General features: G+C 39.7%; 1 protein-coding gene across 1 annotated transcript in view; it reads left to right on the top strand.

Moving 5' to 3' along the window:
* The first annotated feature begins 629 nt into the window (after positions 1 to 629).
* The window catches only part of cacna1g (calcium channel, voltage-dependent, T type, alpha 1G subunit), a 310,514-nt gene continuing 286,004 nt past the window's right edge, over positions 630 to 25,139 (top strand). The window contains 2 exon segments of the mRNA XM_036572800.1: positions 630 to 1,223; positions 1,816 to 2,127. Of these exon segments, the coding sequence (XP_036428693.1) occupies positions 1,823 to 2,127 (305 nt within the window). The 5' untranslated portion in view covers positions 630 to 1,223; positions 1,816 to 1,822.

Genomic DNA, 25,139 nt, shown 5'->3' with positions numbered 1-25,139 from the left:
TGAAGTATCCTAGTAACCAAATATAGTGAAAATGTATAAGATGCATTTTTAAAAGCCCACCTGCCTTCCTCACTTGTATGCTGTTTTGTCTTTTTGATCCTTTGCCCACCCTAAACATTGCACTTTGCCAAAAAGTTTAAACACCCATACATACTAGACACTTAAAAAAAAAAATGAGGACAGTTTGGTTCTCAGTGCTTAGACACACAAACGCATAGGTGCCTTTACCTACATCGCTGACTGTAGTTGGATGGGCCTATAAACTAACTGTTTATTAAGAACACTCAGCTGAACTGCACTTATTTCACACCATCCCTGAGTGTGTAAACAGTGAGGTGACAGCACTTTGCTCCCTCCAGACACGTGTTCAGATCCCTTCCCTGTTCCTTAACAAAACCCCTTGCATAATAAACATGGTCCAATCATAAAAGTGGGTTTGGTCCGATCCCAAAGAATTCCCAGTTTTTTATTGGCTAACAGTAAACAATACTGCTCCAGCTGTTTCTCAAGACCTCTGCTAGTCGAGCCGTGGAGTGGCACGCGCTCCGGCCAATAGCAAGGCGGGTGCACTTTTCCCAGCGCTTGATTGGCAGAGGCGCTGACGAGGGGGTGGGGCTTGTAAACTGAACCCAAATCCAGCTGTGAGTTGGTGTGGATGAGCGGTTTCGTGCTGTAGAGCGTCTTTTGCCGACTGGAAGTGGGAGACAGATTTTTTTTTAAACGGACAGCACTTCTGCGTGGAAACAACCCACTCGCTTCTCTCCGTGCTGAGACTTTGTCATGTGTAGCCTAGAGAAAACGATACCTGCACGCTGAGAGAGAGAAAAAAGACATAATTAGAAATGTGGCTAACTGTCAGTGTAGTGGATAGTTTGGTGTGGTAGAGCAGCGATGTTTTAGCAGAACAAAACTACTTAGTTGCCCTCATACTGTGTCCTCCAGTTTCGGGGGAGTTGCTCTCGCCTGGTCCACGCTCATCGACAGGAAAGCTGAGGGAAGCCCATCATCTTTAAGGCATCGTGTGCAGGCACGGCTGAACTGAGCTGAGCTGAGCTGAGCTGCGCTGCGCTGGGGCTGCCATGCCCGTCAGGCTGATCATACTGTAAACTCAGCCTAGAGCTTCACTTTCTCGCTGAGCAGAACCTGGGCTACTTTTCCTGCCTCCACAAATGATCATGCGATGAGTGAGTTCCGTTTGGGCTTATTAGCAGAAGCAATTACAGGTAAGGGGGACAATAGCACTTTTTAACATATTCATAGGCGCATATTGTATAGCTGACCGACTGCTGGCATGTGCTCACTGCTGATAACTTCTGGGCTTTCCTGCAGCCTCATATGCTCGTATTCGATTTGGCAGATCTACTGTACTTTTTCATCGGCGCTGCTCTAAATGCCTTTGTTTAATTGAGCCACTGTTTTCCTCCTCAGCGCCGCTTCATTCCTTCCTGTCTGTTAGAATAATGACTGTTTAATTGGCCGCCTTTCGCAGCGAAAAACGCGCACAATAACAGCTCATAATAATATACGTTCAATAATAATGTGTCGTAAAAGTCGTATTAACGTCGTAGTTACACATAACATTAAGACTACAGCAAGACAGTGTGCAGAATAACCTTATTTCGTTCGAAAAATCAATTTGGGGTGAAAAAAATGGCTTGTATTTTGCAAAGAAGCCTTATTTTTGTTCATTTTTTGATCCTGAATGTTTGTTTATTTGTCTATTTATTTAATTATCTACCTTTCTGATAAGAGAAGTCCTTTGCTTTATTCTGTCTGCCTGCATTTCTTTTATTTATTATTCTCTTCCCCCTGTAGGAGGTGAATGATGGCTGAGGATGGAGGAAATATTTGTGAGGACCACAGAGGCAGGGAAGCAGAGGGCAGGTCCTCTCTTCCTCGGACTTTTATCCGACTCAACGACCTGTCCGGCGGCGGGGAGCGCAACGACGATGAGGCCGACGAAGGAGCAGAGAGGAGGGAGAGTGCAGCCGGCACGGTGGCGGAGGAGGCGGCGTCAGCCAGCGGCGGAGAGGCTTTACCCTACCCATCACTGGCACCGGTTGTGTTTTTCTATCTGAAGCAAACCACACGTCCGAGGAGTTGGTGTCTGAAAATGGTCTGCAATCCATATCCTTTCATTCCAAACCCAAACAGTGTAAGTCCGTCACCTGACGCGGAGGGCAGGGGCGTGACGTGTGTGCCAGAGCGCACACCTGTGAAGGTAGGAAGCACAGCTGGTGCTGCTCCCGACCAAGTGTTTGAGAATGTGAAAGTAGTACATGCTCTCGCGTACATATAAAGTTTTTTTCCTTTTTTTTACTCATTTGAAATGAGCTTCCAAAGCAGTCGCATTCACCTGAAAATGTTCTAGTTCTGAATGTCCACTCAAATAACGTGCTCCGTAATTTCACCATATTCTGTCATTCCTGGATGGAAACGAATAGAAGCGAGTCATTTGTGGCTTTAGCCATAGCTGATAATGAATGTGACAGTTTTCAATGAGGCGATGCTTTAGGCATGCTTATCGCAGTGAGGAATAAGCCAGAGATATAGATGTGCGCTTCAGATTTGATGACTTTTACCTGGTACGATAGCTCCCTGACTGCTCTAATAATGCTGCATGCAAATTTTTGACAGACAAGCTGAGGGCGGTCATTACAGCTCATTAGCCGGCCAACTCGGCATCTGTCTGTGGCACTTCATGAATCTCCTCATTTGTTAGTGTCATGCTGATGAGCTCTGTTGCTTACTGTGTGTTTGCAGGCTCTTGAACAGGTGATTACAGTGGTCACTTTGAATAAGTCAAAGCCATTTCTTACCCCAACTGAATTAGCTGCTTACCCTTAAGCTCTGCATGCTGTACCTGCTTGGTTGAGAGAGAAAGAGGGGGGGGAGGTCAGTGGGGCTGTGTATGAATCACTTAAGCACAGCTGCTTTGTTGTAATTTGTAGAGGGCTTTCTTTTAGGCACCTGCTGTGTGGTGTCACTGACTTTCACTGACCACAGAAGTAAGGTCAGTGTTTACCATATTACATACAAGCATGATACATATTTACGTGTTGCCTGCAGTGGGTGTACATATGCGTAATCATGTATGCAACCATTTATGTATTAGCTAACTATATAACTGAACCTCAGTCAGGCTACACAGGTTATGCCGCAAGATAGTCCAACAAGTAATTGCATTTAGTAAAAAACATCTTTAAATGATTAGCTTTTCCGAGGGTGCACATTCGGCTTTAACTAGAGGCACTGATCCAGTACCAGGTATTGCGGCATTGGGCCAATATTAGCAAAACACTGAGCTGGATATAAGGGCGTGGGTGGGTGGGGGGTTCAAATGTGGTCTACTTTTAGATGCTTACCTTAACTGATTCACTTAAAAGTAGCTCATTTGAAAGGGCCCATATAATTGAAAACTGTATTTTTCTTACTTTCTGAAAAAAAAGAGTAATATAAACACTCTTAAAGTCTCAGAATGTATCGTTCACGTCCCAGTTCTGTACAGTACCTGCAAAACAGCCGGTTTTGAATTAATTGTTTTTGTGATGTCACAGAAAGAAACACATTTACATTTACGACACATATGTTTACGTATGTCCATCTATTCAGCCTTTTGTAGTTTAGTGTGACCAATTTTCCCTGAAGTTATAAATAGTGTTTCAGTTTTTGATTGAGGTACAATACAAAGCAGCCAGTCAGAACAGAGGTCATTTACATATATCAATCTTAAAGGTACAGTAACAAAAACAGCCTGTGATCAGGAAAGGTTAGAAGATAGTCATGTAAACATGAATTATGACTGTTGTTGGTAAATAAAATCAAAGAATCTTCATAATATAAAAGAAAAATGGAGGATGTGGGCCCTAGCATGGGTATCCTTACTGGTATCAGTATTGGCTGATGCTGAAGAATTCAATTTCAGCATTTTTATCAGAAAAGAAAAAACTGGTATCATGCCATTTCTAGCTTTAATCTCTTCAGCTTCTTTGCATATCCACATTGTTAGGCTTATTATTAAGTGACAGTGTGGAAAACAATGCAAAATTCTATTACAGTGAGTTATTAAAATATAGGAATGAAGGATGAACGTCTGGACCTGCCAGTGGTTTTTAGGGAGTTTGAAGTTGCCCCTGTCTTGTGTAGTCAGAATTTTTCACAGAATTTGTTACATACTCTTAAGCTCTGTATGCTGTAAACTCTTTAAAAAACAGGCTTTTTGCCATAGAAGAACCACTTTTGGTTCTTTAAAGAACCTTTGAATAGGTGGTTATTTACCAATTTTGTAGGAGCTTAAAGTTCAAAGAGCCTCCACAAAATATGAAGTTCTGAATCAGTTAAAGGTTTTTGCCAAGCTACGTTCAGGCCAAGAACCACTGAAGAACCTTTATTTTTAGGACCATAAAGTGCTTGGATGGGAATAATGTGAGTCAGACAGGTATGTGGTTCACATGCGTGAGAGAGGAGGATCTTCTGAGTGTAGGTGCTGTGTTTGGTTTTGAGATGGACTCTGCAGCAGCCTCTCTGAAGGAAAGAATGCTCTTTTGGACAGGCGAGCTGGCTGGACCTGATTGTGATGTCTGGGTGCAGATGCTTTGTTTTTCTTCGCAGGGAAATATGATGAGCCTTGTGGGCTCTGAAAGGCTGCCCAATCAAACACACTCGTCTTACCCCTTTCGCTTGTTTCTCAGTCTCCCTCACGCTCTCTCCTCCACCACAGAAGCCCACATCCCTGCAGAATGAGCCAGCCTTATGAAACGGCTCTCGAAAAAGGACCGCCACTGGCTGCAAGAAGATTGTGCGGTTCTGTTGGCCTGAGCTATTACAGAAGTATTTGACGTCTGGGATTCCTCACTGATAGCAGGGCCACATTTCCATATTGTTAAAAGGCCACCATTTTTCTCGAGTCCTCCTTTGGTACAGAGGTCCCAGGTACTCTGCTTAAGAAAGGACCAGGCCAAAAGGGACCTCATTAAGTGCGCTTTAGAAAGAAAGCACCTTCTCTCGGATTCATCCCGCTACGCAGCTGCATGGGCAATCTGTTCGCTTGTGGGAATGCGATGTCGGTCAAGAGTCCCAGTGGTCATGTATTTAAATTTGAAAGAACTTTTGATACTCTTGATAGAAAAAGCATTTGCGTACATAGGACAGTGAAATGTGCTGTGCGTGCCTGAGTATTCTTAGTGAATATAATTTGTATGGGCATTCATAGGAAAATGTAAATTACTGGGCTGTGGCTAAATTCTGTTCACTGTGGGTGTTCATGTGCTGGTCTATGGCCAACAGTGATAGAAAATAAATGAAACATTAAATGACAAACAACATTAGATAGATTGTTATGGTGTTCTCTCTACAAAATCTTGTCTCTGTTTTAATTATTTAACTTGTATAGTCTTCTTGACGTTTGTTAGTTGCTTTTAGGGATGCACAATGATATCAGAATTAATGGTGGGTGATATAACAAAATATATTATTACTTTGATAAATGATATCATATTACAAAATTACAAAGAGAGTACAATTATTTAAACTGGATTGCGTTCAGTGATTTATCTGATAAATTGAATAAAAATCATTGCACTCATAGATTTTGATAATATTTTTTAAATGTGGCACTACTGGGTCTTTTTTGTCTGTCCCCACTTGTCAAACTTCAGAAAAAAAAAAAGAAAAAAAGTGATTGTGAAGTGTATTGTGAAAATGTCTTGAAGTATTGCAATGATATATTTTTGCCATATCGCCCACCCCTACTTGAAATCATATAGGTATCAGTAGATATCTAAAAAAAATAGATTTCATATGATCAAATAAAAAAAATTCCCCATAATTTAGTTAGCAGATTAAATAGGACACTGTTGGCTCTGTGTGTGTAAAATGTTATGACTGTGTTGAGCTGCTAGTGAGCAATAAGGAGTGAAAGGGGAACAGTTAGAAAACAGTTCACTGAAAACAATTTACTCACACTTCTCCACAAAGATGGTTAAAACTGACAATTTAAAAAAAAAATAACTACCACAATAAAATTAGCAATTAAACATTTTCATATATGCTGACTAAATATTCATCAACAACAATGAAAATCCAGTTAGCATATGGTTTTGTAAACCATTCACATGTCCATTGAAAAACATCCCATCAATGTTATTAAAGACAAAAAAAAAACAATAATTGACTGAAGAATCTCTAAAATCATGGGAAAACTGTGAAAAAGAGCTAATGTATTCTGGGAAAAGCAGAACGTTTAGGCGGCGCTGGGTAACTACGCTAAATGTCTGCATTTTAACATTTCTCAATAACACTAGTAAAGGTGGTTTAGTCCAAAATATATGTCAATGAAAGATATTGGATATCAGCATTGGCCCAAAATTCCCATATCAGTATGTCACTAGTAGTGCTGTGTCTTGAGTACACTATATCAAATTCCCAAGAACCTTTATTGAACTTAAATTTAAATTTTTGTTCCTGTCAATTCAGTTCTTTTCTACACTCCCATTTAATAGTTTGTCGTACAGTGCTGTATGTGCTTGACATGACTGTCGTGGCTTAGTATGTGGCAAAAGTCTTACAGGCATGTTAGAGAAGGAAGCTTTTATTTATATGTGTAGTGTCCATGTTTGACCTTTAATACATCTCAGTGGCTATTACATAAAGGTCACTGTTTTAAAATACTCTAAAATGTAGCTGGGATCGATCCCACACTCCTCCCATTGGAAACATGTTTAAGTGACTTTCCTACTTGAGATTCTATGGAGAAGCTTACTGTTGTACTTCAACTACTCTGGACCTCTCTGAAATCCCACATCTCTTTTATATCCCTGCAATCTTCTTTTCCTGAGGAACCCCAAGGGTGAAATACCACTGTAATGTCTTAAGCCTTTTAAGACTTCTATCAATTCTATCAATTCCTTAATGACTTACAAAGTACCTGTGTACATCCTAGGATAATTCCTCAAAAATTCCACCTATCCATCCAGTTATTTGATTTGCAGTGTGGATTTATCAGTATGCCAGTTGATGACTCTGTCTCGGCCTTATGATTCATTCTGTTTATGTCCATGGTTCATTTGTTTCACTCCCATAGCTCTGTTCTGAATAGCATTTTATAGCCCTGGCTTACGTCTCTGCATGTGACTTATTCTGGTCCCTCCTGGCTGGAGGAGTTAACATTTGGCGCCCCTGAACTGCGTGTGTGTATGTGTGTAAGAGAGAGAGTTAGAAGAGTGCGAGTGGTTAGTGAATGATCCCCGATGTGGTGTCTGGAAAATTCTCACTGATAGCTCTACAAATGGCTGTGATTGGAGTCTGTGGCAGACGCGGAGGAATCCCATAGGTGTCGCCTCTTAGCCAATGGCCTGGTTAGTGCCAGAGCAATCTTCACGGCTGCTCTGCCAATTTCCCTTCAGATCGAACCTGATATAGCAGAAAGGATTACTGTATGTTCTTCAAACCTCCAGAAAATGGCAGATCACTGACGGTAACAGCTCAAAACTGTGAATGTCTTTGTCCAATATTCAGCAGACATTGCGGCGATAACTCTGAATATTTTCCCCATTCCTTCCTTCTCTTGCTAATTTTCTTTGTCTTGCTTCTACATCAGAGAACAAACTGTTGTTGGCTTATCTGATCTGTCTGTGAAATAATAGAACGCTAAGAGAGCACTTACTTAATCAGCAGAAAATGTTAGGCTGGCAGGCCAAGTCAGAATGTGGAGCATTTACCATAACCCAGGCTTACAAGAGGGAAAAAACAGAATATTCAAAAACATTTTCAGAAGAACAAAGAGCTATATGTCTTTTTTGCTTACAGATGTTGGACCTGAACCTGGGTTTAAGTGTATGAAAATGTCCTGGTTACACAGGGCTCTTGTTGATGTGTTTAGCCCTGTTTTTCTGCATTTCTGTGCAGTCTAGGGTACATAGTTTGCTATCTTTTACCCTATCTCACCTACTTCTCTGACACATTCAGAAACGTTGGTTTTGCTTGTTTAAAGACAAATTCCATCGGTTTTAATTAAACCGATTAAAAACATTTCAGGGCAATAGAATCATTGAGATCAGGACATTTGGTCAGAAGAGTGGAGGTACTAACATCGAAAGGCTGTAGCCTACATACAATACATACAATACTAGCATCACATAAAACCATATTTACATGATGTCGAATGCTTTAAATGTAAGCAAGTGGCAAACCATGACTGTTAGATCTATGCCTTCAGTTCAGGCCATAAATGTAAAAACTCAGTCAAAAACAATGTAGATCCCAACAATAATGCTAATTTCTTCTAGCACCCCTATGGGATTCTAGTAGTATGCTAAGCTAACAGTGATTAACATGAACATTTTTTGCCCATTGTAGATTAAACACGGACATTTGGAAATAAAGCATTCCATGTTTTATTTGAAGCTCCCAACAGACATATTATTATATATTTTTCCAGCATCTTACTGAGACACATTAGTCAGGCTACCAGTCTTGTTCACAGTGATGTATCTAGGACTTCAAGTAGGCCTAGAGTGACATTTTTTCACTCGAAATGTAAATCAAAACATGATTGGTTGATTCCTAATTATGTTGGTGATCTTAGGCATTTAGTCCAGCTCGTAAAGTCCTAACCAATAGGAGAGCTTGCTTGGCTGTGTCTACCTAGATAATACAATTACAAAAAAAATCCTGTTTGAAGACTATTACTACCATTTGCAGAGGTTAATACTTATTGCATGATAATTCTGTTAAATAAAGATGAACAAAAAATTACAGATATTTATTTCACGGATAATACTAGGCCTTCTCTGGAGTCCAAGAAGGCCCTAAGGGTATTGCACAATGGTGGTGATAGAAATCAGCAGTTGTGATGACCTAAACATGAATAGAACCATTTTATTTGTTATCCAAAATGACCAGTGATCTTATATGAGTTTTTAATTGTAATGCTGATAATGGTAAAGAAGTCTTCTTTGGTTACTGTTTTTCTCTACAGCACCCTAAATGCACCATAAATATGTTTTAAATATATGTTTTAGGCCAACATTTTTTTCATACAGCTGTTGTAAAACTGTCTCTGGCATCAGGCAATGTATTTCTAACCATTTTGTGTAATGACTGTCCATGAGGTAGCTTTTGGAGGCATTAAGTGCTTCAGACGTTTGGTTCTTTTCACCATCACTGAGCTATTTTGTAAAATGAGTGAAATTCTTTCATTATAACGCATTAAAACTTGCTGCCACAATGGTTGCAATACATGCATGTGTAAAATGTAGCAGCATATGGAATCAAAAACGCACTGTGTTTCCTATCACTGTATACAAGAAGCATGATGCTGCCTTTATTGATGAATGCACTGTGATAAGTTCTGAGTGAGCATGTGAACACATTCAGAACATAATTAATATCAGTTATTACTGGTTTGTTTGAGCAGAGTAAAGATAAAAGGCAATTGAAATATCTTCCTACTTATATGTTTGCATTCTCAGAATGGTATTTTTTTATGCGAACAATGTATACATCTACTTTGTGAGCTCTACTTGCGATAATGGCATTGAGAAATCTCATACTTAAAGGAGAAGAGAAGACGCAGCTAATACAGAAATAGCCTGTTTGCATTAAAGATTGAAGTTATAAGGACATTGATATAATGAATGTTCATATAAAGGAATCCACAGTATATGATATAGATAGAAAGCTGCTGAGCTCATAGGAACTCTTAGTCCCACCTCAGGTGTATTCTGGATGCTTGAGGGTGTGTGTGTGCATGTGCATTCATGTGTGTTTGTGTGTCTGTTTGCTAGGGGGGTGTTTTTGCAGAGGCAGTGAGTGCAGGAGATATTGCTGATAGCATCAGGTTTTTGGATATGTACTGCTCACTGCTCCACATTTACTGTTGTGTGTAGCACAAGAGGAAAACTACCTCGCAGTCAGACAAACACTGATGGAAAACCTTACTTTTGCACTGCGCTCATGCATTTCCATTTAACATCTGAGCCCCCAGAACTGCAGCAACGTGCAGAAATTGCTTTCTTTTTTCTTTTTTTTTTTTGCTTTTCTTCTGCACTTATTGAGAGTTCCTCTATGGTATAGGCCAAACTCAGGCTCTGGTCTTTTTGTGCCAGGGACATGATTTAGGGCTGCTGTGTTTTTCAGGATGTGGAATGGAGCATGTAAAGAGCTCTATTCATTAGAAAACAATTCCATCCTGAGTGTTGGATTCTCACTGGTTTTGAAAAGTGCTCGAGCTGTTGGCACCTCCTGCTACTGTCTCTGCGCTCTCATAATATCACCAGCACCCTCGGCTTGGCAGCTTTCTACTTCTTATGCATTGTTACTCCTGCTCTAATTGGCGGTTCCATTGCCAAATGCTATCGTTTTGTTGATTTATGAAGAAAGATTTTGACTCCTGAAGCAATCTTTGCCATAGCTATTGTCAGTTAATCACAATTTAGCAGCCGGCTCCACTCCTTTGGCCACCAAAAATTCGACATCAGACAAAAAAAAAAGGGGCCTAAAAGGCAGAAGGATGAAGCTGGTCTAGTCTTGCCATGCAGAAAATGGTCATTACTCAGTGTTCAATATTTCATAATTCTATCATTTCTGGGTTTTTTCTCCTATAACACATTTCAGGCAAGATACCATATATGCCAGGCCTTGAAATAATGCACAGAGGCTCATTATGGGGCCCTGTCAAAGCCACCCATCTATAAGGCAGCTATTTGAACAGGGAGGAAAGTTATAATTACAGCTCAGCTAATCTGTCCTTTAAATTACCCCTCTATTTCATGTCTTCCTATCTGCTGAGCTGATGGAGCATGACTGGAGCTTTGCTGTGTATGATATTCCTTTAGAGAAATGGATGGAGTGCATTCTAGTATGAATTTTAGATTTGGTTATGAATATGTCAAATGCCTTACCTGCCGTGTATTGGGGAAAACTATATTTTGTGCAGTAAGATGAAGAAATGAAGCACTTGGTCAGATGTCATTTTAAGGCCTTTGAAAACTGTTTGGGCTTTATTCATACAGTTAGTTATTGTTTAGTGTACAGTGGTTGAAGCGCACATTGTCTTTACTTCTTTTAAAGCATTTAGGAGGCATTGTTTGTGTTTGTGAGTTTGTTTGTTTGCCACAGTGGGTGTGCGTGATTGGTCCGCCTATACATGCCAACCAGGCTTTCAAACTTGTCAGGAAATTTTCAAGTGACTGACAAGTATTTCTGAATATGAGTCAGCTCATTTCATGTGCTGAGAACTGCGCCAGTGATGTGATTGTAAGGAAGCCTTTGTGTGCTGTTTGAATGCACGTGCCAGTGTATGTGCGTGCGTGTATGCTTTCTTATATAAGCAAGTCTTTGTACAATGTTTAAGCATGTGTGTGTCCTTGCGTGGTTAGTGAGAGTTGTCTAAAGTTGAAGAGTTCTGCAGCACACAGGCTCCATCCTTTCAGAATCAATACATCCACATCCATTCCTCCATATTACAGCACTGACGTTCGCCTATAATCATGGAAGGAAAGAGAAAGGCTAAATAACTATGTTTTTAAGACTATTATTTAATGCAATTTGTGCATTTTTGTTCTTGTCTTGTTCTTTACTGCTTTCTTTATTGTTACCTCCCACCACGTCTCTCTATCTCTCTCTCTCCCTCTTTCTCTCTCTCTCTTCTCTCTCTTAATCTCTCTATCTCTCTTTCAACTCCCTTAACCTTAGTATCCCACCTTCCTCTCTTTTTCTTTCTCTCACTCTAATTTTTCTCCCACTCTCTCTCTCACTCTTTCCTATCTCCCTATCTCCGTTACTCTCTCTGCCTTTTTTGTCCCTTACTCTGTCTTTCTCTCCCCCATGTCTTCTTCACTCTTTGTCTTTTTCCCCCTCTCTCTGTCTTTCTCTGTCTCTCTCTTCTCCCCCTTAGTCTCTCTCTGTCTCTCTCTTTCACCTTTCAGTATCCTACCTCCCTCTCTCTCTCTCTTTCCCTCTCTCTATCTCTCTCTCTCCTGCTCTCTCTCACTGTCTCCCCCCCCCCTCTCTCTCTCTCTCTATCTCTCTCTCTCTCTCTCTCTCTCTCTATCTCTCTCTCTCTCTCTCTCTCTCTCTCTCTCTCTCTCTCTCTCTATCTCTCTCTCTCTCTCTCCCCTTCTACATTTTTTTCTTCTTCTCTCTTTCTCCATGGGCTTTTCCGTGAGATGTCTGTAAGTTTATATAGGACTGAGGCCAGGATTTTCTTACCAGCTTTTTCTCATTAGAGAATTGGAGGAGACTGGGGCTGAGCAGAATGGCAGGAGAGAGCGAGAGAGAGAGAGAGAGAGAGAGAGAGAGAGACAGAGAGAGACAGAGAGAGAGAGAGAGTGAATTGGAAGGAGGTGTGTGGGATGTACGTTGGCCAGCTTAGCCAAATTCCCATACGGCCTCTGAAGCTCGTTACCTCGACCACTTGTTATGGCCGCTGAGATGGAGCCTGACCTTTCCCCCTCACACACATACACACACACACTTTTTGGATAAAAGTACCCACGCTTCTTTATTATCCATTCCTATTTATGTTTAATCATTCCTCATCAAAGAAAGCTCAAGGTAATGTGTATCCCTGCCCCATGTGTCTCTTAGAGAGCTGTTCTTGTCAGGCTGTGTTTCTGAGCTCAACTTTACCACATTCACACCTATTTACCAGCCTTAGTTTTACACATCCTCTGTCTGGCTGTTTCGCTTTACAAAACAAACTTGTTATCTAGACAAATGTGTTTGTGTCTGGACCATTTTGTTATCATGATACCTCTAAATATTGTGATATGATATTTGTGCCATATTGCAGTTCCCTTTAACTGCCATTTCTTAATGACATTATAGACAGTGGAAGTTGTGAGCTGGAAGCAATTTGATATCTATACACATAGACTTCCTCTGCAATGAGGCATCAGTAAGCTTCATTTACACATCCTCAGCCAGCTGCTTACAGTTGTTAAGTGTTAGCACAAGGTTAGAAGAGTCATAGAATGTATTACACTCTGGAACTGTCATCAGCTGACAATTCCTAATGACAATTCTTGGCCATTGTAACGAGTCAGTAAAGGCTTAACAAGTTCATGTGTTTTGAGACTAGCTCTGAGACTAATTAATGGGTGTCACATTTATTTGCACATTCAACAATTGCTATTTTATTATTTTTCTGTGTTTTAAGCTAATTGAATATAAAGCAACTGTCCATTAACATTTACAGAAAATGTAATTTATTTATTTGTAATAGTTCACTGCAGAGGTTTTGTTTACCTCTTTTCACTAAAGATATGTTATTTGGCCGTGACCAGGGGTGTCCAAACTTCTAAACGTTTGTATAAACTGTATACATATATATTATATATATTTGACCCCACGTCCTCGCATTGTACAAAAACAAACCTCCGAGTGTGTATGTGTATAGATGTTTGGGGTGTTTTGTGTGTGTGTGGAGGGGTGAGAGGGGGTGTCACTGCTCAGGAGGTGAGGCATTCTTGATTGCTTTGTCAGTCCCTGCTGGGATGTCCGCCTTCTCTCTGAAGCCCCTTTATCCCCTTTTTTGGACATGCCTGGCTGACTGGGGGTCTCAGGTGACAGTGATAGACTGCAGAAGTGACCAGTGCTTATCTATAGACCACCTCCTAAACACAAAACCCCCCATTGCCCAGCCTCTGTGTCATCACATCACCAGTCAGAATTCTCAACCTGGTACAGAAGTGTCTGCGAAGAGAAAAAGGCCATTTCTTATTGAAGATAAAATCCCAGAGATTATAATTATCTTTAAAGTGGAGAGGGGTGTTACATAATGGTAGCATAATATCTTTACTATACTGGGTGTCATTCTCATTACATTTCAGCACTTCTGTGACAGGTTCCATGGCAAATAAGAGTAGCACTTCATTTTACAGTAAGTATCTAGTATTTAATAGGCAACCATTGTAGTTGCAAGTAATGTCTAGTACACACTTTCCTATTTATTTATTTATTTATTTATTGCTGTGAAAGTACATGATAACTTATGTCAAAAGTACCAGGTGTGTAGAGTAATAGCTGTCAACTCCGATCAGAAATTAAATTCACTTTAATGTAAATGAATGTAAAATATTAAAATAAGTTGGATACAGAACTGCAGTAAACTTAAAATCTCACAGTGTTATAAACAAATGGTTCTCTACCTGGTTCTCAAAGGTCCGTAGACCTCTTCCAATACGTCTTCAACAACATTCTTTCCATAAAATCCCCCACACCAATGGTATCATATTGTTATTATAAGCTAAAACTGTTTATTTGTTTATTTATGGTCGACCATGTTCCACCATTTGTTTGCTAGCCACTTTGTGTGTGGTAACATCGCATAACACCTTGCTAGGAACATAGTGAGAGTAGAAACAGCAGTACATAACTTATATATATATACATTTTTGTCATTTTTCAGTTTTTGACATAATTTGAAAATGCCTGTTGCCCTTTACATTGTGTGTAAATTTCATGAAGAATGGGCCACAAGAAATGACCCAAAATGACTTGGTTCCATTGACTTATATTACAATTAAAGTAGGTTCTTTCCTGTAAAGTTATCATTTTGTGCATTATTTCATTGAATAAGAAAAATATTTCAACTGAATAATTTAACTAATGTACAGTAAAGGTGTAGCCAGAATTTCTTTATAGAGGGGCTGGCTACAGGATGGGGGGGCCAGCGAGGAAGCATCATGCTGCTGAGACATCACTATATTGACCACCTCATTATAGCTGTGATAAACAAATTTTAAACACAACACACAATTGTTATAACCGCTGACAGCATACTACAGTGGTACAGGCTAATTAACCAAAGTCCTGATTTTTACAGCATTAGGTGTAGACGTCCGGTTAAAGACTACAATTTTCTTGTTGTATTGTGTGCACTTTTTTCTTAGTTCTTATAGTCTGCAGAAACAGTGGAGCAGGGTGCTGCTGTGTTTACGTTTTGGCGTAGGAAAGACGCATCATTCCATGCCTGATTGCAGAGTTGGTTGTAACTGCAACATTACTCAACCGATGGTGGCATGCAGCTGTGTAAACGTTACCATGGTGATGGCTGCCATCAGTTTGTGATGACCTAAGCAGAGCTTTACCTGTGAGACACTCATAGCCTGAGGGTCCATCCTGTATTATGAGAGAGCAAGATGAAGTACATTTTGTAAGTTCAAACATCTGAGGCGTGGCTTCTAAGTGAGAAAGCCCAGGCCCCCCATGATGCACACCAGTAGGCTATTTGGTGCTATAATGCAACGGTTACTCAGAATTATGGTATTTTTACATCAGTTACTCTGTACTTACATATTCAAGCTGCAAAGTATGCATCAGATATTACTTGTAAATAGGGCACATTTAAGTATTAATTGCATTGTAATAATGCTGTACATACCTGGTAGTTTTCAGATAAGGTACTTTAATATCCAGCAAGTGTTGCAGACATTACTTGTAATCACTACATGTTTCCTATTAAATGTAGAATAAAGTGCTACTGTGCCTCCAAGGCAATTTCTGTTCACTTGAATTAAATGAAAAAAATAAAAAACACAGTATGCCTCTTCACAGCTACCCTCTTTCGGAAATGAAACGCTGAAGTGACTGTGGTGCGAGCAGTCACATTCTGCTCTAATAATTGTTGTCCGGCACTTATCCAGCCAGTCCCCTGTGGCACTTATAATTAAAGAATGGCTTCCATTCCAGGAGGCACACCTCAATATTTTCTGTACTCACCACTCTGCCAACCTGAAAAGTAGATGGGGGAGGGGCTGTTGCTAAACCTCTACAGCATTCCTTCACTCTAGCTAATTACAATGTAGCGCTTCATTGCTTTTTATTGGGATCCATTTTGCTCGGCCAGCGACTAACAATAAGACAACAGATTTTGGAAAAGGCCCCGCGTTGCTGCTGTTCATTGACAAGAAGGAATGGTGACATTTACAGTTACCAAACCATTATGGTTAAAGACTGTAGGTGATGCTTCTGGCTACAAATTGAATGCAAATGATACATTACAGGTTACATCTGAATGTCATGGCATCGCTTGAGGAGGCCTGCATGGGGTTGCAAGTGGTGGTTTGCTAAGAGGCGAATTTTTACCCTTTTTATTGCTTGTGTGGAGCAGATTAGCCTACAGTATTGCTCATAATCATGACTAAAAAGAAAGATACAGCGAAGAGCCTGTTTGTGTTTCGTTTTTTTGGCGAGATGTAAAACTGTGAGACTTCAAATTGAGCGCACTTGTCTCAGTACGTTCTCCTCCACCGTCAAACATTTGCGTTTATTATTGCCTTATTTTTTAATCTCCTGCTTTTTAGTTTCAGGGATATTGTGAGCGCTCAGTGATTTAAGGCCTTGCATGCAACAAGTGTACTAACACAGTTCCTTGTGATCTGGGCTAGATTAAGTGTTGCAGCCAGGCTTCCCCCAGAACATGTCTTAATTTTTATACGGTTTCATTTTTCTAACCCCCTCCCCTCCAAACCCCCCATGTTTTATTGGAATTCATTGTGGGGTTGTAATTTTGTTGGTCGGAGTGGTCGTGTATGCCTTGGAGAAGGAGGTTCGATGTTCTAGTGCTCTACGTGAGACGATTTATGTGTGTGTGGTGTGTGTTTTGTGGGGTTAGCCTTCTTGCCCGTGTGTGCTGCTGTCACACTGAGTAAGAGGAGGAGGGGAGACACGGTTTTCGTGGTTTTTCGTGTCTCTCGTTAACATTTTCTGTTCAGGATTTCCTACAAGATGTGGCTACAAAAACAGTTCCAGACCCCCTCCAACCTCTCCTACTCGCCCTCAGAAGACAGAAAAAAGGGAGAAAAAAGAAAAATACAAGTCTGCTTTTAATTTACAGGAGAGCAGCAGTACGCTGGAGCAGTTCCACAGGGTCCTAACTTCTCCCCCTCTACTATAGCACGCGCTGCCAAATGCCTGTTTAAGTTATTGAAAGAGAAAAAAAAAGAAAAAAGAAATGAACACACAAATGAATCCAGGGCCTTTGGCAGCAGCCTATTGTTGCGAGAGGCTTTTTATTATGTACCTCTTCATGGAGTCTGATTTCAGGCCCAGTATGTGGAAGGTAATGCAGAATAGACTGTCATGCTCTATTCTGGACTTTGTTTGTTGTTTAGGGTTCTAGTGTTTAGCTTAAACGTGTGTATTTCGCTCGCGAGAGTAGCATCTGATAAGACAGTTGGAAGGAAGTGAACAGATGAAAGTAATTAATGTTTTACATAGTGGAGAGGATGCCTGCCAGAGCGTGCTAAAGAAATACCCCCCCCACAACCCCTAGAAAAGGAGGGGTGGTACTGTATATGTCGAAATGTTGAGGTAATTTATTATTAATTTATTCTAAATGAATTTCGGTCACGGTATCACCAGCCTGTACAGAAATAACGATTCTTAGTGCCTCTTGAATCGGACATGCAGTACTGTGCAAAAGTCAGAGACCCCCGTATATATCAGTTCCAGTCAGAATGGCCATTCATTCAAAGTTATTCCTTAATCAGAGGCAGTAAACTGCAGGAAACATGTATTTAACAGAACTTTACATGAAAGCCTCCAACACTAAGTATAATATCAAATCTGTCAGTATTTAAATTGTCCACTGTTTACTTTTAACTCTTCCATCCTTCCAGTTCTAAGATCAAAGAGTTACGGCTGCCTCCTTCCAACAAAAGCTGTTCGCAAAACTGTCACTGACATTATTACCCTTCAAAGAGATGCTGACATTCACACTAGCGACTGCCTAAACACACCTTAGCTGTCTCACACATTTCTTTCTCACGTATCTAAAATGGCTAAAGGAGATATTTCTGTGGAGATTAGATATAAGACAAAAAGTAAAAAGAAAATATGTAAAAAAAAAAAAAAGTTTCCAAAACTGGAGTTTAAAAAATGATTAAAAGATACAGAGAAATTGGAACTCCTAATAACCACACAAGACCTGGTAGACCACCAAAACTGTCAGTATCAGATAAACAGCACTTAAATCTTTCAACTCAGTGCTGTGGGTCTGAAAGGATGTGCAGCTGCCAAGAAGCTGTTACTGACATAAGGAAATAGACAAAAAGGAAAAGAAAGGAAATTTGTACTAGGACACTGAACTCGATGTCTATGTTTTGGAGGGATGTTTTATGCACTGATGAGTCAAATTCAACCAACTTCTAAGACTGAACTTTGGAGGTATGGAAAAATATCCCTGCAGATTTCTTTGAAAAACCAAGAGCAAGTCTTCTAAAGAGAATGGAAGCTGTGATAATGGCAAAGAGTGAACACACTAAATACAGAAATAACTGAAATTATATTTGGTTGTTGAGCCTTGTGTGTAATTTTCTGTGTAATATATGTTGTTGTTTCATTTTTAAGAGTTTTGAGGACCAACAATTACAGATAATAAAACATGACATTAACTCTCTCTTTCTCTCTGCCTCTCTCTAGTTCTCTCGACTTTTGAACTAATCATGTCTTTCTGGTGGATAAAGACCATTTTGCTTGGATTTTGGAAAATGATGCATAAAATCATCGCCCAAAGTGCATCCTCCTGGGACCAAAATATTATTCCACAGCACAGACAGTGAGGCACAAGCTGATTTATTTTCCCTCTAGTTTCTTTTTCAATGACTCACCCTCAGTATGCTCACCTGTTATGAAGTGCGGAATTGGGAAAGCCCATTAAAGAATTAAGGCCGGTGATAAAAAAGAGAAGGCTAAAAGCGTGATGAGGACACGTCTCTCATCGGTAGGTCAAAGTCACTTTAAGACGGCCTCAGATATGATCTTTTGCGATTCTTGCCTGTTCTTCAGTCAAGCAGGAGACAATTTAAGAGATGAATTATTTTAATTAAGTGCTCAGCAAGAGTTGGTCCAGTTTGACAAAGTCAACCAAGCATGAAATTTCATCTGGTCATCCATTTTTTTACCCTCTTCTTGAAAGTTGTTTTTGAGTGACTGTGGAATTCAAACAAAGTTAATGGCATGAAAAACGAACGGCAAACTCTTGATATAATCTGAATAGAAGGGCACACGTTGAATACAGACCCTTCTACTGAATTAGTTCAAACTGCAGTCCCACAGTAGAACAAAATATTTAAAAAAACAATTAAGTGCTCAGATCTTAGATATTTACAAGGGTTATGTTATCTATTTAAACCCTAAGCATTAATAGAGACATCAACAGGCTAAACATATACAAAATCATCATTAATAGGGTACTTTCTACTGGAAGGTGTCTGTCCCAAACCCGAACCCCTAAATTTTAACTGGAGAAAATAATGCGAACTTTTTTTTCATTGTTGTATTTTTAAGACCTTTAAGATTTCTTTTAACGTGAAGTTGGAAGATTTAGATCATGGATTTCATGTTTAAATAAGAACAACTTTATTCAAAAAATGCTGTCTCATGTTTCCATGTCATTAACGAAACGCAGAGTTTTAGTCCATAGGCGGAGCCTTATTTTAGCCACACCCCTAAATTTTAGAGCATCCCTGTCCCTCATGGCCACATGGTGAGCAGTCAGATCCCATTGTTTGAAGTGTCCCACAGTCTGAAAGTCAGTGTGTAACATTAAGAACTGTCACAACCGAAACATTTTTTGCAGTTAAGTAACTTTTTAATGCTGTAATGAAAATATTATGATTCTTTGTGTGTACAACTGTTCAAAGCTGTGTTTGCTAGTCATGTACTGGCTTGTGTTTTTGAGTTATGCACAAAATTAGCTAAATTTCTCACTACCGAAACAGTCACTACTAAAACATTTGGTAACATTTTGGTAGTGTTATGATTGTTTTGGCAGTTGCAAAATGGAATGTCAGTTAAAAGTATGAAATGTGTTTTCAACTCTGAATTTGAACCAATTTGGTAGAACGATCCTTTACATTTTCACTGCGCTTCATGCTTATACTGAGATTAGTCTGTTGTGTAATGTGCTTAGAGTGTGTATGATAGTTGCGTGGAGGAAGCTATGTGCTTTTTGTCTCACTGGGTTATGATCTGAAAACATATTGGTATTGGTTTACCTATTTATGGCGGGTATTGCTTGTAGTCTTCAATGGGTGATGCTATGATGCTGTGCTGTGTGTTGAATTGAAACTGAAAAAGGCAGGACAGTCTTTTAGCCATGTGCCCCTTGTTACTCCTGTAGCTTAATATTACAGTAGGCACAGTGGGAGGATGTTAGCATGAATCATTGAGAAGACATCATAGAGCAAAGTGAAGTATTTCTTCAACTAGTGTAATGTGGTGATGCCTGTCTTTCTTCCAGATGTGAGCTTGTGGTGGCCCCACGGCTTCAAAAAGACAGTCTTCCCTTGGCGACTGTTGGCTGCTTTGAGGGCGTGCTGCTACAATGCCAGCAAGTTTAGATGTGCAAAAATTTGTGCAGTTGTAGGCACTTTTGTCACATGCAATAAGGGTTTGATGATGCACATTAGTTTCAGCTTCAGTCTGAGTTTCAGTTCTGTGGTCAAGATTCATTTTGATTTTCAATATTTTATGTGTTAATATGTCTTTGGTTTGGCTCAGATAAATAAAACTAGAACTTTTTCAATGCCTGCCCCAAAAATTAAGGGTTTTTAAGAAGCTCCAATAAAAAAAAGGCCAGTCATCTGAAAGTGGGTGCATGCAAAACATGAGCCCCTCCCCCTCCCTGCCCAATAATATTTTAAATATAAAAAAAAAATAAATAAATAAATAATACTATAATAATAATATATACATATTTTTTTCAGGACAATAAATGTGCATGATTGTTTAAAAATAAAGTCAACTAATTTAAGTTTACAGTGAGGAATGGACGAAGCAAACTGCGCAACATTTTAACAATATGATTGTCTGAGTGCTGGTAAAATTCACTTATCAGTTGTAGAAAGTTAAGAAATTGTCAGTTGTTTTGCTTTCTTTGCATGCTTTGCTCCACTTTGGCTCTTGCAATCCTCCACAACCTCCAGGTCTGTCACCTGTCTCCACAGAAATCAGTGGGAGGTGCAACAAAAACACTTTGCCCTGCTGTAACATAACTGCATTGTAAGAAGGGCTTTTGGACATCAAAACGAGTGCCAATATGGAGCGTTGGATTTTACATCTTCCTCTACACTTCATAAGACAAACCTAATCCTTTTTTTTTCCTTTGAAAAAGATCAGTAAGTAGACAATAACCTAGAAATGTGCACTGTAATATGACGCGAGTGAAATATTCTTCATGTGTTTGTGGATAATTTTCTTCTTCTAATCACAAAACAAGCAAACACCCTGTCAGAGGAGGAAATGAAAAAGGCCACAGACTTGTTGTGGTACACACACTGTCCCATGGGAAGCAAATGAGAGGCTTGGCTGCTGACTCTCTCATACCACACCATTTATCTTGTCCTGCAGAGTGTAATCATAGGAGTGGTGTGTAGCTGCTCAGGCGGGTTGTGTCCAGGGAACACCCCAGGGGGCTTCCGCCTCCAAACTGCCCTCACTGGCTACACTGACCTGGAATAGAGCCTAGGCTCAGAGCCTGTCTGCACTGGCACAATGACACAATAATAGGAGACAAACCAAGCCAAGTTAGCATTAGCAGTAGTAAAAAGTACTTTATCTTAATACAGTCTATATACTCTACCTTAAAGGGCCCATGTCCTACTTTTTCTCGTATTTTCTTTTTCCCCACTGAGGTCCATTTAGGGCATTTGTATAGTTTTATGTACCAAAAACCCAAAAGATTATTTTCTAGCCTCCTTTGATCCCTTAGAATTAAACTTGCTGCTTTTCTTACTGTGCCTTTTAGAATGATGTATGCTCTGTTATTATTAGCTGCTCTGTATTGTGCCTCATTCGAAGGGACAGTCCAGGCTGAAACACTCCTTATAACTTTAGTGTGAATGGGTGGGGTTAAGCTGCTCTGGGCTGAACTAAACAGCTCTACAGTAATGCTAATTTTCTTAGCATCCTTATGGAATTTTGGACAGTGTATTAGCACTAAGCTATTGCTGGCACACAGTAAACCTTTATGGCCATTCTAGAGTAAACACAGACATTTGAAGCTTGTAAAAGACATTCCATATGTTTTATCTGAAGATTTAACATATATTAACATACATTTTACCTTCTATGTTGCATTTTCCATTTGTAACAAGTGACTGAAATCTGGTTAGACTAACGCTCATATCTGCAGTCTGCATATATGACAGCATAGCTGTATCTGCCTAAAGAGCATGATGATACTACTAAACATAAAATTAACTGACAACTACAGCTATGTATATCTTAGTATCCCTTCTTTAAAGGCTAGAAGGTCCTGAGGGTTCCCCACAGCTCAATAGAACAGAATGTCAATAGAAGAACAGCTTGGTAGACCATTGCTTTCAATTATTTTCTAAAATAATGTTGGTTGTAGCGTTCACACCACTGTTCTGTTCTTTAAAGTTGCATTTAATTATGGGGAGAAGCCCTTGTTCTGTGTGATGGAACATCCTAACACCACAGTGATGGCACATGAAGTGAGTGTCTGCAGTGAATAATCACTTCACCTTCCACCTTTGAAGCAACACCTACTGTAGATAATAGGCATCTCACAAAATGGTTAAGGACTTGCGAACCAGCTTTGAACAAAACAAAACAAAACAAGATTTGCTTTAAATCAAGCATGAATTTGAATTATTTAGCTAGCCTCTTCCCTCTAGGACACACAGAGAGCAGGGCAGTTGAGCAAGTGTCTGGCAGCAGGCAGCAACTCTGCAATATGGTGGTTCTTTCTTTTTTTTTTCCTCCCTTCTCAAAATTTAGGGTTGTGTTTCTTGTCTTTTTTGTTTTTTTTTAAAATTAATAAACCCTTCAACTATCAATATAAACATCTCCAAATCGCTCTTCCACTGTCTCATCTGATCTGACAAGATGATAAGTGCTCACAAAACATCCTTGTTTGAGGGCAAATGCCCTCCTGAACAGCAGCCAATTACCATGCATGGGCTGCCCAGACCCCTCTTCCTCCCCCAGCCGGTCTCTCTCTCTCTCTCTCTCTCTCTCTCTCTCTCTCTCTCTCTCTCTTCTCTCTCTCCCTCTCTTTCTCTCTCTCCCTCTCTAATCTGTTTTTTTTTTTCTCAAGAGAGTTCAGAGTCTGGTAATCTTTGGAATGAGTAAACTTACGGTGGTCTATGTTAAGTGGATAGCTCTGAGTGAGCGCTGTTGGCTACCTGTTTCAGCAGAGATGTAAAATATGAATTATTTATGCCACACTCACAAGTTCTTTTGTAGCAACTGTTGCTAGGTTAGACAAGCTTTATGGAACGTTGAATTTAGAGTTAAGAGTCGCTACATAACAAGTTTCCAGTATAAAAATCTGAGCTGTAATATGTTGAACCTCATAGGAAACAGGCAGGTTGAAACTACGCTAATCCACTATGCTAATATTAGCTCAATTATGCAGCAAAACCCAAATTATACCCTAACATACCATCCTTTCACACTCATACAGAATAAATATGATTTAAAATAGCAATTTTGGCAAAAAACTGAGCTGTGTGCAGTTTCTGCTTAAGATGAATGAGATTTTTGTAAAGCTTGTCCAACCTATCAACAGTAGTTTGGTAAAAAGGAAATCATAACACATTTTCTTTCCATACTGTGATGTGAAATGTGATGTTAGTGGTTAATATTACTTTTTCCCTGGTTGCTGGTGTGCAGTGATATAATCAAAACTTGCATTGACAATATAGAGGCAGGGAAAAGGCATTGCGTTTTGATAGAAGATTATTGTAAATCCAGAATTTTGTCTTATAAATAGTATGATTTGATGAATTGAGTTTGTTTTGACGATGACCATGATTAACCAACAGGGTGGAAATAGTTCATTTTAAATCCAAGTTGACCTGAATGCTTTTCTAGTGCTAGAGTTCTAGTGCTCTGGTCCTAAACTTGTCTTGGATTCAACAAATGTGACTACAGCCCTATGCATATGTGGGCGGAGCATGGATAGCTCAGTTGCAAGTTAATGTACAAAACCACAATTGCTGCCTGGTTTTTGGCTGGGCATGTGAAAGGGGTTTGGCTAATAGCATTACAGTGCTCTACAGTCTAAACTGATTTTAAAATATAAGGTGACCACCTTTTCCCTTCAGAAGATGTCATATCTTCTCAGTTCTCTGTGTTCTCTCATCTCTTTCACGCAACATACTTTTCCTTGTGGTATCCTCGCTACTCACCCTTCCTCAGCCAGGGTTGTCATGGAAATCAGTTCTCCTTCATAAAAAAAAACCCCAGCTTCTTTCCTCCTGCTTTCCTCTTCAGTTTTATTTTTCATCTCACTCCTTTCTTTTCCCTTTTTACCTCTCTGTGTCTTTGTTGCTATGGTTTCTTACAGAGCGTATGGTTAAGGTGTGACAGTCCACCCATACCTTGAGTTTTTATACTGCCTGTCAGGCTGACGTCTCTTTGGCAGGGTTCACAAAACAGGGGCATGGATATACCTGGACTCTTTCACACTTAGGGGCTTTCACAGGTCAAGAGACCAACACACCCTAATCTACTTCTCTTTCTACTTCAAGTATTGTGTCTTTTTTGTATTTTCAGCTCCTATTTTGGTCTGTGTTACTTATCACCTCTATGTAAAGCATCTAATTAGAGACCTCCCATGGCTCCTCTGCTGGCCAACATGTGGTATGTGACCACTGCCAGTTTACACTAAATGACCACTGAGCATACATGCCAGGCTGTCACTGCATATTAGTGCTAAATTGTGCATTTCGTTGACCTTTTGCTGAATCTTATTTCCCGTCTGTAAATCATATTTAGAATGTCCTTCCAAACTTCCATTACTGTTGCCCAGGCCTTTGTGTGAATGCAAGGGTGGGCGAAATGGGCCTTTGTTTGAATGTAAGGGTACACAATTTATATTTCACAATGTTTCCACAATTAAAAAAGCTATGAAACATTTATGAGTGATTTTTAAAAATCAATATTGGCAAAAAGGCACTATTTAGGGACAGGAGAAGAAAATCAGAACATTGGTAATAATAAAGAGTTAACAAATAAAGAGCCTGTGATTTACTGTAATGTTATCATGTGTAAGGGGTGTTCTTAGGCATGATGTGAAGAACACCTCTCATTATGATAATGAAAATGTCTTAGTATGACAATATTTAATGCTTATAAGTACTTTTTGCTCACCAGCCTAC

The sequence above is a fragment of the Colossoma macropomum genome, unplaced genomic scaffold (genome assembly GCF_904425465.1).
Source record: "Colossoma macropomum unplaced genomic scaffold, Colossoma_macropomum, whole genome shotgun sequence".
Taxonomy (NCBI): domain Eukaryota; kingdom Metazoa; phylum Chordata; class Actinopteri; order Characiformes; family Serrasalmidae; genus Colossoma; species Colossoma macropomum.
Note: the sequence above shows the minus strand (reverse complement) of the source record. Positions and strands in the feature narration are given on the sequence as shown.